The sequence below is a fragment of the Stegostoma tigrinum genome, chromosome 24, assembly GCF_030684315.1.
Source record: "Stegostoma tigrinum isolate sSteTig4 chromosome 24, sSteTig4.hap1, whole genome shotgun sequence".
In the NCBI taxonomy this organism is placed as follows: Eukaryota; Metazoa; Chordata; class Chondrichthyes; order Orectolobiformes; family Stegostomatidae; genus Stegostoma; species Stegostoma tigrinum.
The window spans coordinates 6,226,869-6,244,347 of NC_081377.1; the positions used below are offsets into that span (position 1 = coordinate 6,226,869).

Genomic DNA, 17,479 nt, shown 5'->3' on the forward strand with positions numbered 1-17,479 from the left:
TCTACCAGCTGGGGTCTCTCTACCAGCTGGGGTCACTCTACCAGCTGGGGTCACTCTACCAGCTGGGGTCACTTTACCAGTTGGGGTCTCTCTACCAGCTGGGGTCACGCTAGCAGCTGGGGTCTCTCTACCAGCTGGGGTCACGTTACCAGCTGGGGCCATGCTATCAACTGGGTCACGCTACCAGCTGGCTAAACACCACCAGTTGGGTACTCTACCAGCTGGGGTCACGTTACTTGCTGGTGTCACAGTATACATGACAAGTTGCTTCTGCAGGTGTGTGTATGCCGTGCATCTTGTTACAGTGTTGATTAGCTTGGTTAGCTACAGGACTGGTGTGTAATACAGAGTAACGCTAACTGTGTGGGTTCAGTTCCTGCACTGGCTGAGGGCGCCATGAAGAATTCTCCTTCTCAATGTACCCCCTCACCCGAGGCATGGTGACCCTTAGGCAAAAGCACTACCAGTCATCTCTCTCAGTGTCTCTCTGACTTTGATGAGAGAGCAGCTCTATGGTCTGGTAGGACTATGAAGAATTTGGTTCATTTATATCACAGGGTACAGTGTGGATAAGTCTATGTGTGGACTCCATATACAACAGCAATTACACACTGTACTCAAACCCACTGTTATAAACACCCCGACCCAAGTTAAACACCCAATGGATTTTGCAGCAGGCCTGACTGATATGGAGTCAGCATAATTCCAGGTTTTATCCCTGGTTTGTGCAGGGTTAATGCTGAGAGTTCAGGCGAATTTTCCCAATCTGAATATGGAGCAGTTTGATAGTTCATTCAGTGTCCTTATGAGGGAGGGACCTCAGTGTGCAGTTTGAAACCTCAACTCTGACTTTCCTCAACAGGTCCTCATCCTGGAGCCAACAAAAGTCTTCCAGCCCACACACCTGACTGTGAACAGCAGTGACAAGGACCAGGCTGTGAGCATGTGGCATGTCTCACCTGCTGAAGAGGTATCTGACGATTACAGTTGAACTGGCTCACTGGGAATGAGGCAGCCAGCTGCCCATTTCTGGTAAAGTCCTGTGCAGTAGTTGCAGAATTGGGAGAGTTGCACAGTGGGTTAGTCAGGAAATGGTATTGGTGCTTAAAGGGTTAAGTCCTGGACTTGCATTTTTCAAAGGTCAAAGGGTATTTGCAGCTCCCAAGAAAGTTGTGGATGCTGAGGGCAGGATGGAGATTGAGAGACTTCGGTTACTGTCCATATTGAAGACTCATCACACAAGTAGCGAACTTGGGATCTCTTAACCTGTTGATATCCTTGGCCTTCAGTCAATGACCTCCATCATATCCTGATGCTGTCTGGCCCCTTTGATGCTTTTCCCATCGTCATAGGGCACGACAGTGGAACCCATCCCAGGATCCATCATGAATGGTCACCCCAGGAATTTGGGATGTGACTCAGACCAAGATTCCTTGAGATTTTTTAACCCATAATTCCATATCCTGGGAATTGCGAAGTTGGAAATGACAGAGAATGATGTTGATTATTGAATGTCTTTAACTTGCCTGCTTTTGAAAGCCCTCTCTCTTGGTGTTTTGTTAACAGAATGGAATCCACACGTGGACATTCAGTGCAGCCTCCATCCGTGGTGTCAGGTATGTGCCAAGCAACTGTGAAAATCTTGGAAAAGTTATCAGTGCTGCGTTGAACTCAATGCAGAGAACATTCTGGAAACCTGACGCATACTGTGGACATTGCAGTCTGCTGTGTTCCGGGTCACCAGTTCCGCTGGAATGAATTCCTGGAGTTTACATTCCATGACCCTCCAGCATGCCGTCAGTCCAAACAACCCTTCAGCATTTATGATGTTTTGAGGTTTACTTGGTGAAAGAGTTCACAGGAAATGTAAATGAAAGACAACATATTTTTTAATTGCGCCTGTGACTTTTCTCTGGCGGTAGGTACCAACCGTGTCCAGAAGATTAATCATTAATCTTCCCTGTAGTCTTGGCAATTCTTATTCCAGAGCTGAGCTGGAACAATCTGTCCTCAAACAAACCGGATCTATGCTGGAAATGATCCAAGTGTTTTAAAGGAATGAAACAGGTATTTTGACCATGAGTGAGAAAACGGAAGTGATCTCCTTATGCTTGACATTTACTTTAGAGGCTGTATTCCCACCTCAAACATTCAATATGCACAGTAGAATTAACTGTGTTGGTTCATTGAAACCACGTAAAGCACGACAGGCTTAGTGCCTGAGAGATAATGGGAACTGCAGATGCTGGAGAATCCAAGATAATAAAATGTGAGGCTGGATGAACACAGCAGGCCAAGCAGCATCTCAGGAGCACAAAAGCTGATGTTCCAGGCCTAGACCCTTCATCAGAGGCTTAGTGCCTAGTGAGTGCCGGGGGTGTAGGAGAGCGATGATGGTTCCAAAAGGAACAGTGGGTGGTAGCACAGTTCGATGACTTGCTCAATAGTGGACCCAGATAATGCCAGTGGCAAACATGTTTTACCTTGTAATGAAAAGAGAAATTGTTTGAGAAACTCGGCAGGTCTGGCACGATCTGTGCAGAGAAAGCAGAGACCACGTTTGGAGTCTGCTGACTCTTTATCGGAACTGTTAGCAGCTAAGAAAAGGTGGTATTTATGCTGAAGGTGGAGTTGAGGGTTTGGGAGAGAGGGAATTGGTGGAGGTGAGCAGATAGGTGGAGACGGAGCCCAGACGGAGGGGGGGAGAGAGAAAGAGAGCGAGAGAGAGAAAGAGTGAGAGAGACAGAGAAAGAGAGCGAGCGAGAGAGAGAAAGAGATGAAAGGGGAAGAACAACATCTTAGTTTCTGCTTGGGCATCCTGCAGCCCTAAGAACTTAGCATCAAGTTCAATAGTTTTAGAACCTGATTCGTTCCTTCCATGTATTTTTTACCCACCCCCATACTCAGTCTTTTTATGGCACGGGTTGTATTCAGTACAGCTCACCCATTCTCTCCTATATTATCACTTTGTCAGCTTTTCTCTATCCTGGCCTGCTATCCATTTTCTGATGAAGGGTCTAGGCCCGAAATGTCAGCTTTTGTGGTCCTAAGGTGCTGCTTGGCCTGCTGTGTTCATCCAGCTCCACACCTTGTTATCTCGGATTCTCCAGCATCTACAGTTCCTACTATCTCTGATATCTATAATCTCCTTGTTTACCAACTGTGTTCTCTCTCTCTCTCTCTCTCTCTCTCTGGGGCTCTGTCTTCAGCTATCCACTCACCTCCACCCCACCTCCCTACACACACACTCATTCACATACACTCACTCTCACACTTACTCATAAACTCACACACACTCACTCACACACTCTCACACACACATTCACTGTCACACACCCACTCTCACACACTCTCTCACATGCATTCTTACTCACTCTCACAATCACTCTCACACATGCTTACTCACACACTTACTCTCACACATTTTCTCACTCACTCTCACACACACTTACTCAGTAACACAACCACTCTCACACCACTCTCACACACTCTCTCACACACTCTCTTATACACGTTCGTACTCACTCACACACTCACTCTCACACCACTCTCTCACACACTCTCACAGACACACTCTCACACACATTCTCACTCACTCTCCCAGCTCCCCTCAGCTTTTTTTTCTGCATAACAGTTCTGATGAAAAGTCGTCAAACTCAAAATATTAACTCTGTTAACTTCTTACAGATGCTGCCAGGCCTGCTTAGATTCACCAGCAATTTCTGTTTCTGTTTCAGATCTCCAGCATCCTCTGTCTCTTGTCTGATTTTAATGTTTACCCAGGGTCCACACTCAGATTATTGCTGAAATGTCCTGGTTTTCATCCTAGCCTTATGTTGAGATGTCAGTGTAAGGTGTGAGTTGTGTTGTCTCCTCTATTCCAGCGTCTCAAAGTGTAACGAACGTTGCTGCTTTCTCTACGTGCTGCACAACTTTGATGACTTCCAGCTCTACTTTCCAACGGAACTGCACTGTAAGAGGTAGGGCTCACCGTTATTTATATTCCTTAGGGGTTGCAATACAACACCAGACCATTTGACCCCACTAGCTTATGCTGGCTCCATTATAAGTTTATTTATGTTCTTTCATGGGATGTGGTCATCTTAGAAATTGGTCAGCATTTATCGCCCATCTCTAATTGCCCCGTGGAAGGTGGTGATGAGCTGCCTTCTTGAACTGCTGCATCCGTGTGATGTTGGTATTTTATGTTGCTGCTGGGAAGAAGTCTAGGATATCGTTCACGTACTCTTACACACTTACTCTCACACACACTCTCACATACTTACTCACACACTCACTCTCACATATGCTCACTCATATTACACACTCACTCACACATATACACACACGCTGTCACACACATTCTCACTCACTCTCACATTTACTCTCACACACCCACTCTCACACTCGCGCTCACGCGTATCCTGGACTCCCTCCCTAACAGCAATGTAAAGTACCAACATCCTGATGGCGTGTGTCTTGGAGAGTAATTTGCAGTTGCTGGTGTTCTCATGCGTCTGTTCTCCATCTTCATTTGGATGGCGGAGACCATCTCTATATCCAACTCTGACAGCTAGCTTCTATCATTCTCTTGCTCATGTACTTTTCTACCCCCTCCTCAAAGTTGACTCTGCTATTCGCCCCTTCAATTCGATGTGGTAGCAAGTTCCATCTTCTCAGTATTCTCTGAGAGTTATCAGTGACCGTCTGTTAGGCTTGTGGTCCCCAGTTTTGATCTCCCTCATAGATACACTTTCTTTACTTACATGTAGACTTTCAAAGTCTTGCATAAACTCTGAAGACCTCCATCAGGTCCCATCCCAGCCTTCCTCTCTGTAGAGCAAGGAGGTCTAGCCTGGTCAATCTTTGTAGACAGTGACAACCTGTCACTTGTGGCATCATCTTTACAAATTTTCTTTGCATTTTCACCAAAAGGTTCTATTTGTTTTTATTGATGATTTGAAGTACAGACCTGGGTCAAATTTTAATTGGTTGGAATTTTACACTCCCCTGGCTGGTGGGTTTGAAAGCTGGCTACGATCTTGTTAAATCCAACAGGCAGCATAAAGCCAGCAGAGACAGAGGCCTATGCCAAGCAGTCAGTGAGACAGGGACCTCATGGCATGGTAGTGGGCAGCTGCACAGTCCCACCTTAATTGGACCCCAGGCCCATTGCCTCAGGTCTTGTCTCACACTCCCTCCAATTCCACGGCCTTTCAAGCCCCTTTCTCAATGCCTGCTAACACTCAAATATTCTTAGTTCCAATTTACCACAGCTTGCCACCTCTTTGTCCAATTTCAGTACTAGCTGTGATTACTACTCTCAGTGGCACTGTTGCTACATGGAGAGATGCTGGCTCTTGACTGGTTGGCAGCTCAATGAGGTGGAACTTCCTGTCACTGAGGGGCAGAAAGCCCACCTTCGACCCCACTACTGCTAACTGATCGTGAGGCAGCCACTTATACCCTTGGCCATTTGCCTCCAACTGTGCCTGGTGAAATTCAGCCTATTGTGCATATCTCCACGTTTAGATTAGGAGGGGACCATTCATCCCATCAAGCCAGATCCCCCATTCCATTAGATTGTAGCCAAACCCAGACCACTTTGATCCAGAGCTACCCAAAGATATATTCTTGGTTGCTCCATTTCCTCGTCTATCTATGTTGCTCCTTTGGAGAAATCACCTTACTTGCATTCTGTCAGATTCGACAAGGAGTCTGGGAACTTCCAGCTCTGCCTTTCTACTGTCTTGCTTGATGCCTCCACTGTTGTGACATTGTCAGGTTACTGGACTGACTTTGAGCCAGAGATGAGACGTAACTGCCCCCAGTCTTAAACTGAGCAGATATTGTCTTCAGTCCCTGCTACACACTCTGTTCCTATCTGCATTGAGTCCATGCCCCTCGTTGGCAATGGTACAGGCCTCCCAACCTCAGAACTCTGATCAATTCTGAACTGAGCTCTGAATCTGCAACCCTTCAGTCGCCATAGGGCATGGACATCCACTGCTATGAATTGACCCCTCTTCATCCCTTCCTGACCATATTTGAACTTAAGAATTAAGAGCAGGAGTAGGCCTCGAGCCTGCACCATTATTTGACAAGATTATGGGTGATTGTGGCTTGAACTCCATGATAGGTCTGGACTTCCCCTTTCATTGAGAACTTGTCTCCCTCTTCCCTAGCAATATCACCAATCTCTGATACAGAAGTTTAAATTCTCCTTGTTACCATTTTAATTGGGAAACTCCTTGTTTTTAAACGATGTCCCCGAATCCTAATCTCTCCTGTTAGGAGAATCATCCTGTCAGCATCCACCCAGCCGGGAATCAGCTAAGTCAACCTTATCTGAGTTACTTCTGAGGTGCTGGCTCACTCGCCTGTGAGTTTCAAATTTTATGATTCCAGTTCTTTGCCTTCCAAATTCCATACCATATCCATAAATGTCAAAACATCTGAGAATCTCTTAGCCACACCAAAATCTACATCAAGCCATTCGCCCATTGCCCATGTTCTTGACAACCTGCAAATTTCTTCAATTTGCATCCCCTAATTCAAATGACTCCATGGCATCATCTGAACTTATTTCGCTAAGCCACAATCCTCCTGGATGTTTTCTGACTCTGCGGTCTTCTGCACTACCCACACATATTACCATCCAATTCCTGCACCATTAGAACACGTGTCTTCAGCCATCTTGCTCTTCTGCTCTTGACTCCCATCGCTGAACTGTTTTTCTTTCCTTCCATTCCTTGCTTCTCACTTAAGACCTGACTTAAAAACCTGTCCATTGGCCGAACAACACTCGTTGACAGTGCCATGTATTCTTGCTACACAAATACCAGGCAATGACCAACTCCAGCAAGAGACAATCTAACAGCTGCCCCTTGACATTCAATGGCATTACCATCACTGAATCCCTTGCTGTCAACGTCCTGGGGTTACCATTGACCAGCAATTGAACAAAACTAGTCATGTACACACAGTGGCTACAAGAGCAGGTCAGAGGTTAGGAATACTGCAGTGAGTAACTCACCTCCTGACTCCCCAAGGCCTATCTTGTTTCACAAGGCACAAGTCAGGAGTGTGATGGAATACTTCCCTCGTGCCTGGATGAGTACAACCCCAACAACACTCAAGGAGCTTGACACCATCCAGGACAAAGCAGCCCACCTGATTGGCACTGCATCGACAAACATTCTCTCTCCCTCGCTCCAATCTCCGATAGCAAGATACGCTGCAAGATACCTAGCTCTGAAAATAGCACCTTTCAAACACACAACCACTTCAATACAGGAGGACAAGGGCAGCAGGTAGATGGGAACACCGTGCCCAGTATGTTCCCCTCAAGGGTACTAACTATTTGGAAATGTTTCCATTTTCGTCAGCGTAGTTGGGTTGAATTTCTGGACCTCCCTTCCTAAGAGCTCTGTGGGCGTCCGTACATAACAAAGACTGTAGCAGTTTGAGAAGGCGGCTCCACACTACCTTCTTGGGGGTTATTAGTGATACATAGTAAACTCTAGCCTAGCCAGTGTTGCCTGCATCCCGTGAATAAGTTTGTTTTTTTCAAAACTCATGAGCACATTCTCTCCTTTCTTTCCACCCACGTGAAGCTTTGCTCTCAAAACATAACAAAATGTGAAAGTGAACAACTGAATTCCAGATTAAATCCTTTGCTGTCACAGCAGTATTTACAAATTAGCATTGCCGTAATTCTTAATTTTTTTTTAACCTCATTTCCAGGAAACAAACAGCTGTTATTGATCATTTAAAGAAATTACGATAACAACAACTGCTCACTGTTGTTGCTTGCTCTGCTGCATTCATCCAGCTCTACACCTTGTTATCTCAACAATCATCTGCTGTTTTGCTGATGGCTCCAGAAGGTTCCACACATTTGGCAGCCACGTGGCTCGCTGCTCATTCTCAGAAACCTCCTGCCCCCTATTGTCCATCCTTAGTATTGCTACTGACATTCAAATGCACAACATTTCTTCACAAGGAGAAGGCAGCAGAGTTAAGTGCGCTTGTGATGTAGAGGTAGTGTCCCTGTATTAGGGCTGGGAGGCCTCGGTTCAAGTCTCACCTGCTCCAGAATGGGTAGATTCAGAAACAGATCTGAACGGCATGACTATAGGCCGTTCAGCCCAACCTATCTCTGCTAGTGTTTGTATACCAGCCTGTCTGCTTTTGTTCCATCTGTCTCCCCTCAGACGGGTCTTGTGGTGCAGTGGGCAATGTCCCTGCCTCTGGGCCTGATACTCCCGGTTAAAGACCCACCTCAGCACTTGATGGCATAACACAACTCGTCAGATAGATGATTGATCTGTAAATCCTTCAGATTCTCCACTGGGAGGTGGTATGAGTAGGAAGGATCCCTGCTTGGCCACCAGCGAATGGTAACAGCAGCCCAACAGCGTCCCCATGCTAAAAGATTCCACGCCTTAATGAGAGCAAGCATCTTCCTCATTCTGAATGATGGCTGTGTGCACTCATCCTTCTGAAAGGTTCCAAATACTTCACTCAAGCACTTCCCGAGATCGTGTCCTGTATTTCTGATCACTCAGAGTAAAGAAATGTCTTCTTTCCCTGTTAGTATTTCTCTTGTATTAATCACCCCGTTTCTGGATTGTCCCCTGAACACGCTCAATTTCAAAAGAACAGGAGAAGGCCATTAAGCTGCTCGAGTCTATCCCACTATTGAATTAGTTCATGATTGGTCTGTACTTTAACCCCTTTTTCCTGAGTTTGCTCCATAACTTTTAATAACCTTACTCAACAAAGATCTATTCATCTCACTCTTGAAAGCTCTAATCTGTCCTCATTGCCTACAACATTTTTGGGGGTGTGAGTTATACATTTATAATTCCCAGCATGTAAAACACAAAGAAGTCTGGATTTCAGAGTGTTTGAGAGAACTTTTATGCTCGCCCCAGTGAGTGTGAAGAGGCTTGGACATGGCGTGATATTGCCATGTTCCTGCTACAAATATTCTTTTCGGTGGGGTAGAGGTCTAGATTTTAGAAGGCGCTGTGGAAAAAGTCTCGGTGGATGGCTGCAGTGCATGTTGTAAATAGTACACACTGCTGCCACACGGGGCAGTGTTGGAATGATCTGGGCAATGGTTGATGTGTTGCTAATCAAGCGAGCTGTTTTATCTCCCCCTCCCATTCTCTAGATGACATGTCCATCATGGGCCTCCTGCACTGCCACAATGATACCACCGGAAGGTTGCAGGAACAGCAACTCATATTCCGCCTGGGAACCCTGCAGCCATATGGTATCAATGTGGACTTCACCAGTTCCAAAATCTCCCCTTCCCCTACTGCATCCCTAAACCAGCCCAGTTCGTCCCCTCCCCCCACTGCACCACACAACCAGTCCAGCTCTTCCCCCCCACCCACTGCATCCCAAAACCAGTCCAACCTGTCTCTGCCTCCCTAACCGGTTCTTCCTCTCACCCATCCCTTCTTCCCACCCCAAGCCGCACCCCCATCTACCTACTAACCTCATCCCACCTCCTTGACCTGTCCGTCTTCCCTGGACTGACCTATCCCCTCCCTACCTCCCCACATATACTCTCTCCACCTATCTTCTTCACTCTCCATCTTCGGTCCGCCTCCCCCTCTCTCCCTATTTATTCCAGTTCCCTCTCCCCATCCCCCTCTCTGATGAAGGGTCTAGGCCCGAAACGTCAGCTTTTGTGCTCCTGAGATGCTGCTTGGCCTGCTGTGTTCATCCAGCCTCACATTTTGTTATCTTGAGCTGTTTTATCCTGGATGGTGTCGAGCGTCTTGAGTGTTGTTGGAGCTGTACCCATCCAGGCAAATGGGGAGCTTTCCATCACACTCTTGACTTGTACCTTGTAGATAGTGGACTGGTTTTGGGGAGTCAGGAGGTGAGTTACTCACCACAAAACAACTTTTCCTCTAGCCACAGAATTTATACAGCCAGATTGTTTAGATACTGGACAACAGTGACCCCAGAATTATAGACGTGTGGAGATGATAATGCTTTTAAAAGTTATGGGTCATGGTTAGAATCTTTCTTGTTGGAGACTGTTATTATCTAACCCTTGTTTGCCATGAATGTTTCATGCCAAAAGCCAGCCCAAGCCTAAATGTTTCCCAGTATAGGCTGCCCGGGAACAAACTGCACAAAATGCTTCCGTGAGAGAGCTAACAAGAGGGATGGAATGTGGACCTCAGCTAAACATTGCACATTCTTCATTCAATATTTTTTAAAAAAGCACCTGACATTCTCCATTGACTGGCTGCCAATGTCCCGTTAACACCGATTTGTAACATTCCGACCCTAACTCAGTTTATCTTGAAATACGATTCCCTTTTCCTTCAGAAACTGGTGCTGTGACCAATGCTTAATCTTCACCCTGGTCCTCAGCACACTGTTAACAACTCTCTCATCCTGATTGGGAGCATGAGCAACACTGAGGAGCAAAGGTAAAAAAATTGCCACTATCCTGATGTGCACCTCGTCAGCCAATGAGACAGTCTCATAGAATCATCAGCCAATGAGAGAGTCTCATAGAATCATCAGCCGGTGAGACAGTCTCATAGAATCATCAGCCAGTGAGACAGTCTCATAGAATCATCAGCCAATGAGACAGTCTCATAGAATCATCAGCCGGTGAGACAGTCTCATAGAATCATCAGCCAATGAGACAGTCTCATAGAATCATCAGCCAGTGAGACAGTCTCATAGAATCATCAGCCAATGAGACAGTCTCATAGAATCATCAGCCGGTGAGACAGTCTCGTAGAATCATCAGCCGGTGAGACAGTCTCATAGAATCATCCGCCAATGAGACAGTCTCATAGAATCATCAGCCAATGAGACAGACTCATAGAATCATCAGCCAATGAGACAGTCTCATAGAATCATCAGCCGGTGAGACAGTCTCATAGAATCATCAGCCAGTGAGACAGTCTCATAGAATCATCAGCCGGTGAGACAGACTCATAGAATCATCAGCCAATGAGACAGTCTCATAGAATCATCAGCCGGTGAGACAGTCTCATAGAATCATCAGCCAATGAGACAGTCTCATAGAATCATAGAGTTGTACAACACAGAAACAGACCCTTCAGTTTAACTCGTCCAATGCCAACCAGATATCCTAAATTAATCTAGTCCGATTTGCTAGCATTTGGCCCATACTCCTCTAAAACCTTCCTATTCATATACCATCCACATGCCTTTTAAATGTTGCAATTGTACCAGCCTCCACCACTTCCTCTGGCAGCTCATTCCATACACACACCACCCTGTGTGAAAAAGTTGCCTGGAGATCTCTTTTAAATCTTTCTCCTCTCGCCTTAACCCAATGCCCTCTAGTTTTGGACTCCCCTACATTGGGAAAAAGACCTTGGCTATTCAGCCTATCAATGCCCATTATGATTTTATAAACCTCTATAAGGTCACCCCTCAGCCTCGGACACGCCAGGGAAAATAGCCTCAGCCTATCCAGCCTCTCCCTGTAGTTCAAACCCTCCAGCTCTGGTAATATCCTTGTAAATCTTTTCTGTATTCTTTCAAGTTTAACAACATCTTTTGTATGGCTGGGAGACCAGAATTGAATGCAGCATTCCAAAAGTGGCCCTGTACAGCTGTAGCATGACCTGTCAACTCCTGTACTCAATGCACTGGCAAATATAGGCAAGCATACCAGATGCCAACTTCTCTATCCTGTCTACCTGTAGTTGTGACCTTCCTCAGATGCAGACACCTTTCTGGTTTCTCTTTGTCAGGTTCTGTGAGCTGCTGAATTCTTTCTCTGAGGAATCCCAGTTGAATGCAGATGATGCGCTGAGAGTGATGGACGATCTATTGGAGGTGAGTAATATCTTGAGTGACCAAGTGAAGTCCTTCATTACTTAACACATGATGAACGGATACACCTGTGTAGCCAGGACTTACGTATCTTGCTGCCAGAGCAATCCATATCAATTCCAGTACCTGACCATTCCGATATGACAGCAACACTTCCAACAACAAGCAGCATTCATTTAGATAGCCCCTTGGATAAAATAAATAGCCCCAAGGCCCTTCCGCTTCTCAAACAAAATTTGACAATGATCCACATGAAAGTTTAGCAAGACAGACAGCCAACAGCTTTGTTGAAGACCCAGATTTTAAAGTTGTTTTGAAACTGGTCTTTCGTGATGTGAAGCGTTCACAGGCGATACCATCATTTGCTGTTCATCCCTAATTGCCCTTTGAGGGTAATTAAGGCTTACATGTAGGCCCAGCCGGGTAAGGATGGCAGATTTTCTTCTGTGGAGGACGTTATTGAAGCAGATGGATTTTGACACCAATGATTGTTTGAAACTAAATCTAGCTTTCATTGCAGGTTTACGTTTACTTAATTGCTTGAATTTAAATTCCACGAGCAGGCCTGGTGGAATGTGAACCCATGTCGATGAGATTACCATTCTGTGCCATTGGCACTGTTTTCTCCTTAAGGAGAAAGAGGCATGACACAATATCCCACCAATATTCATTGTCCAAGTGATTATGCGAGGTATTGCCACGTGAGAACTGAGCTCAGAGATCTTCATGGGGAGTAGCCTATGCTATTACCTGGGCTCATGGGGCGGGATAACAAATTTCTGGAGGTGGGGTCATTGCTGCTGATGAACTGCCTTACACCTCAAACATTTGCCTAACTGGCCCCACCTCTTGACACAGTTCAGGTCCTTCAGAGAGAAAGAAAGAGATGAATTTGAAGATAAACCAAGAAAAACATAACAAGAGCAGGAATAGGCCCCTCCAGTCTGCCCTGCCATTCCATAAAATCATGGTTATCTGCCCAATTTATGACTGAGATGAGGAGGAATTTCTTATATCAGTGGCCTGAGAGTCTTTGGAACTCCTTGCCACAGAAAGCTTTAGGGGCAGAGTTCTTGTGTATGTTTAAGGCCGAGATAGATACACTCTTGATCTGGTGGGGGGTCAAAGGTTGCAGGGAAAAGGCAGGAAATTTGACGTGAGGAATGTCAGAACAGCCATGATCCCATTGAATGGCAGAGCTGGTTTGAAGGGCCAAACGGCCTCCTTCTGTTCCTGTTTCTTATGGACTTATACCCAGACCTCAATCCCCTTTTTATGCTAGCTCCTCATATTTCAAAAATCTGTCAACTTCCTCTTGCAGTGTTCTAGCCTCAATGACATCGAAAACACAGAAACATTGGAGCAGGACTAGGCCATGTGGCCATTCAGACAATCATGGCTGACCGTGCTGTTCCCAATCCCATTCGATCCTTTTAGCCCTAAGGTCTGTCTGGGATAGAAGAATTCCAGACATTCACTGCCCCCTGGCTGAAGAAATGCCTTTGCATCTCAATTCTAACTGAGTGTCTCTGTATTCTGCTGCGTGATAGTACGTCTTTCTTCCTTTGTGTGCAGTATAAGTATGAATACACCGAGAACGGAGAAAGGCTGATTCTGGGGAAGGGAACTTATGGGATTGTGTACGCAGGACGGGACATGAACAATCAAGTCCGCATCGCCATCAAAGAAATTCCAGAAAGAGACAACAGGTAACAAATAGAACTATTGACTGTGACATAGGTGGTCAACCATTTTAAACACAACACACTCTACTTGCATTTATGTAGCACTTTTAATATAAAAATACATCGCAAATTGCTTGTCAGAGTGCCTTCAGGAAAATTTTGACAGGGGATTGACGGGGGCCTAGTCATTGAATACGTTCTCGAACAAGACTGGTAGATTTGTAGATATTAAAGATAATGTAATGTATGAAATCCATTTGCACTTTGCAAACCAGCAATCTATGAAAATGGTAACATTTAGGGAACTTGGTATTCCAATATTCTGCAGAAGCAGAGCTTGTTATGAAGATTTCAAGAATCCAAGGGTCATTGAAGGGCAGCTCAAGGGTTGCCGTCAATTAGTGTTTGCAGACAGTTAGTGAAAGAACCTGACAGAGGCTAGTATCCCATCACCAAGACCACTTTATTTATTCACAGAGATTCCTTAACACTGATCCAGCTTCCTCACAGCCAGCTCTCAGAGTGAACAGAACCCCTGATACTCCTGTTTATATCTGTCTGCCAGGGCTCTCCGAATGGGGCTGTTAACCTGGTCCAAATAGGGAACTCACATTCTATGAGGTCTACCTAGCTGATCTGTTTACAATCGCTGCAGTAAGAGTTTGAGGAGCAAAGGAAGAAACACCACGCTGCTGTTTCCTGTACTGCTGAAAAGGCTCCTGAGAGCCCTGATTCTGGGAGTCACTACACATGGCTAAGTATTGGGCTAGGAGTGCACAGAAGAAAGCAGTTAGCCACTAACAGTAACTAGAGTGGGCTTTTTGTGGTTGGTTGGCTCGCCGAGCTGGTTCGTTGTTCTGCAGACGTTTCATCACCCTGCTGGGTAATATCATCAGTGCAGCCTCCGATGAAGAGCCGGTGTGTTTTTGTGCCTGTTATTTAAACTCTGGACTCAGTTCCTCTAGGTTACCTCACTTCCGAGTTTCCTTCGCAGTGGATTGTATATGGGGCCTGACTCTATGCATTTATTGATGGCCTTCTTAGTGGAGAACCAGGTTTCTAGGAATTCCCGTGCTTGCCTGTGCTTCACATGTCCCAGGATGCTGGTGTTGTCCCAATAGAATTGGTGGTTTTCCTTATCCATGTGGACGGAGATGAGTGAGAGTGGGCTGAAAGGAACCCACAAGAAGAATTTACGTGGTGCAGCTGAGCAAGATTAACACTCAGAAGAACCTAGCGGAGTGGTACTGGATTGGAGAAACTAGCTGTCTGGGGATATTTGGAATTGTACCTGAGAGTAGGTGCTATTTCCAATATCCAGGGCAGCACAGATCCAATTGGGACACAGAGAAAGCTGTGAAAATGTGAACATGAAAATTAGACAGTCTGTGTCAAAGAAGCTTTGAGGAATTCCAAATATATGACATTGGAAGAGAATAATAGTAATCCCTTGTAAAGTTTTGAGGATATTTGACTGTCAGTGTCGCTACAGTTTGCAGTGTGGATGAGGCTAGTGTTGAGAAACTGTCATGGGAGCCCCCATTTGCTCATTGATGTGCGCTGTGGATTTTTTTTACCACAGTTTGTTACCCTCATTTGACTTCACATTAATGGTATCAATGTGGACTTCACAAACTTCAAAATCTCCCCTCCCCTGACCGCATCCCAAAACCAGCCCAGCTTGTCCCTGCCTCCCTAACCTGTCCTTCCTCCTAGCTATCCCCTCCTCCCACCTCAAGCCCCACTCCCATCTCCTACCTACTAACCTCATCCCGCCCCCTTGACCTGGCTGTCCTTCTTGGACTGACCTATCTCCTCCCTAACTCCGCACCTACACTCACCTTTACTGGCTCCACCCCTGCCTCTTTGACCTGTCTGTCTTCCCTCCATCTGTCTACTCCTTTATCCTTCTTGCATCTGCCTCCCCTCTCTCCCTATTTATTGCAGAATCCCCTTCCCCTCCCCCATTTCAGAAGACGGGTCTAGACGCGAAACGTCAGCCTTCCTGCTCCTCTGATGCTGCTTGGCCTGCTGTGTTCATCCAGCTCTACACCTTGTTATCTCACATTAATTTTGGATGTTCAAATATAAAATGTTGAGATCTTGTACAAAGCGTTATTTTTCTAACTTTATAGAATAAAGTTTAGTTTTGATAATGCAAAACCCCGAAAGTCTTTTTAGTGTTTGTAAATTCTTCAGTGGGAACGTCATTGTTGGGGCTAGCATTTGCTGTCCATTCTTAATTACCCTTTAGAAGGTAGTGTGTTGTTTTGTCTATTTTATAGTTTCACATTGATTAAAGGATGGTGTAGCAGTGTTGGAAGGATCAACAGGAAATTAACAACCTGTTGAACTGTGACTTGACTGCTCTCGCAGTGGACAGGCCTGTAGACGGACCTCCAAATATACCTGCTGGTCCCAACATAATCTGTACAGTGTGCCTTTCATCTGATATACTATATGGACTGTTGACGTATAGACTGGGGGAGGAAAAGGGCAGTAGCACAGTGGTGCTGTTACCGGGCTAGTGACCCAGAGGCTGAGACACGTATTCTTGAGTTGATGAGTTCAAGTCTCAACAGAAGAAATATCAATTAAATTAGATAATCTTTGATACTAATAATCATTGGGTCATACAGAGCTTAGGTTTTGCTGAAAAGAGACGGATTTGTCAAAGCTTTCCATCTTGCACTGGCCAGGACAGTTTGCAACAGTACTGGTGTTAAGGAGACCAAAAGTTTTATTCTATATGAGAAAGTGGGCTGATGTCTTTTACTCAGCAACAATCTGGAACAAGATAACCAAGATTGCGAATTCCAGATTATTATAAAAGCACACCTAATTCAGCCATATACTGCAGGGAAGGATATCTGCCATTTTGATCGGGTTTGTTATCCATTTGAATCCAGACCACTGGCTAATGTGGTTGACTCCTAACTCCTCAGAACTGGCTGAGCAAGCCACCCAGTTGCAGGTAACTCACCATCGCTTGCTCCAGGGGATTAGGGATGGAAAATAAATGTGCCTTTTGCCTCTTACTCCAGTAATTCCACTTCTGCTCCCCCTCCCCCTACAGGTACTCACAGCCTCTTCATGAAGAAATCGCTCTCCATAAGCACTTGAAACACCGGAATATTGTCCAGTATATGGGATCAGTTAGTCAGGATGGATATATCAAAATCTTCATGGAGGAGGTCCCAGGAGGTGAGATTCTTCTTTTGAAAATGAATAGTTTGGGATTCTGTACTAGGGTAAATGGAAGCATGGCATGTGGAGCATTTATCGTGCATGGGGGAACATGGCATTCCTCACGTCATATCTGGGTCCTTTAAAATTAATTGCGAGATCACTTAGTCAACGACTCCATTTGCATTGTATAGTGTGATTACCAGGATCGTCAGGTTTGAGATTAATTGACCTTTGGTATTTTTCATTTTGAAATGCCAATGCTTCTTAAAGTACAAGTTTTCCTTCCTATCCTCGGTGGTTTGCAGATTGAATTTACCATGGTTTGTAAACTGACCTCTCGGTGGTTTGTAAACTGACCTCCCTGCAGTTTGTACACTGACCTCCCTGTAGTTTGTAAACTGACCTCTCAGTGGTTTGTAAACTGATCTCCCTGTAGTTTGTAAACTGACCTCCCTGTAGTTTGTAAACTGATCTCCCTGTAATTTGTAAACTGACCTCCCTGTAGTTTGTAAACTGACCTCTCAGTGGTTTGTAAACTGACCTCTCGGTAGTTTGTAAACTGACCTCTCGGTGGATTATAAACTGACCTCCCTGTAGTTTGTAAACTGACCTCCCTGCAGTTTGTAAACTGACCTCTCAGTGGTTTGTAAACTGACCTCCCTGTAGTGTGTAAACTGACCTCTCGGTAGTTTGTAAACTGACCTCTCGGTGGTTTGTAAACTGATCTATCAGTGGTTTGTAAACTGACCTCT

At 45.4% G+C, this 17,479-nt stretch overlaps 1 protein-coding gene across 3 annotated transcripts in view; it reads left to right on the top strand.

The window, feature by feature from the left end:
• si:ch211-1i11.3 (mitogen-activated protein kinase kinase kinase 5) overlaps positions 1-17,479 on the top strand; it is a 159,704-nt gene that overhangs the window by 86,810 nt on the left and 55,415 nt on the right. For all 3 annotated transcript variants that reach the window (XM_048558082.2, XM_048558083.2, XM_048558084.2), the window contains exons 10-15: positions 863-970; positions 1,567-1,616; positions 3,885-3,980; positions 11,772-11,856; positions 13,429-13,562; positions 16,615-16,742. In XM_048558082.2, coding sequence (XP_048414039.1) covers positions 863-970; positions 1,567-1,616; positions 3,885-3,980; positions 11,772-11,856; positions 13,429-13,562; positions 16,615-16,742 — 601 coding nt within the window. The remainder of the gene's footprint in view (positions 1-862; positions 971-1,566; positions 1,617-3,884; positions 3,981-11,771; positions 11,857-13,428; positions 13,563-16,614; positions 16,743-17,479) is intronic.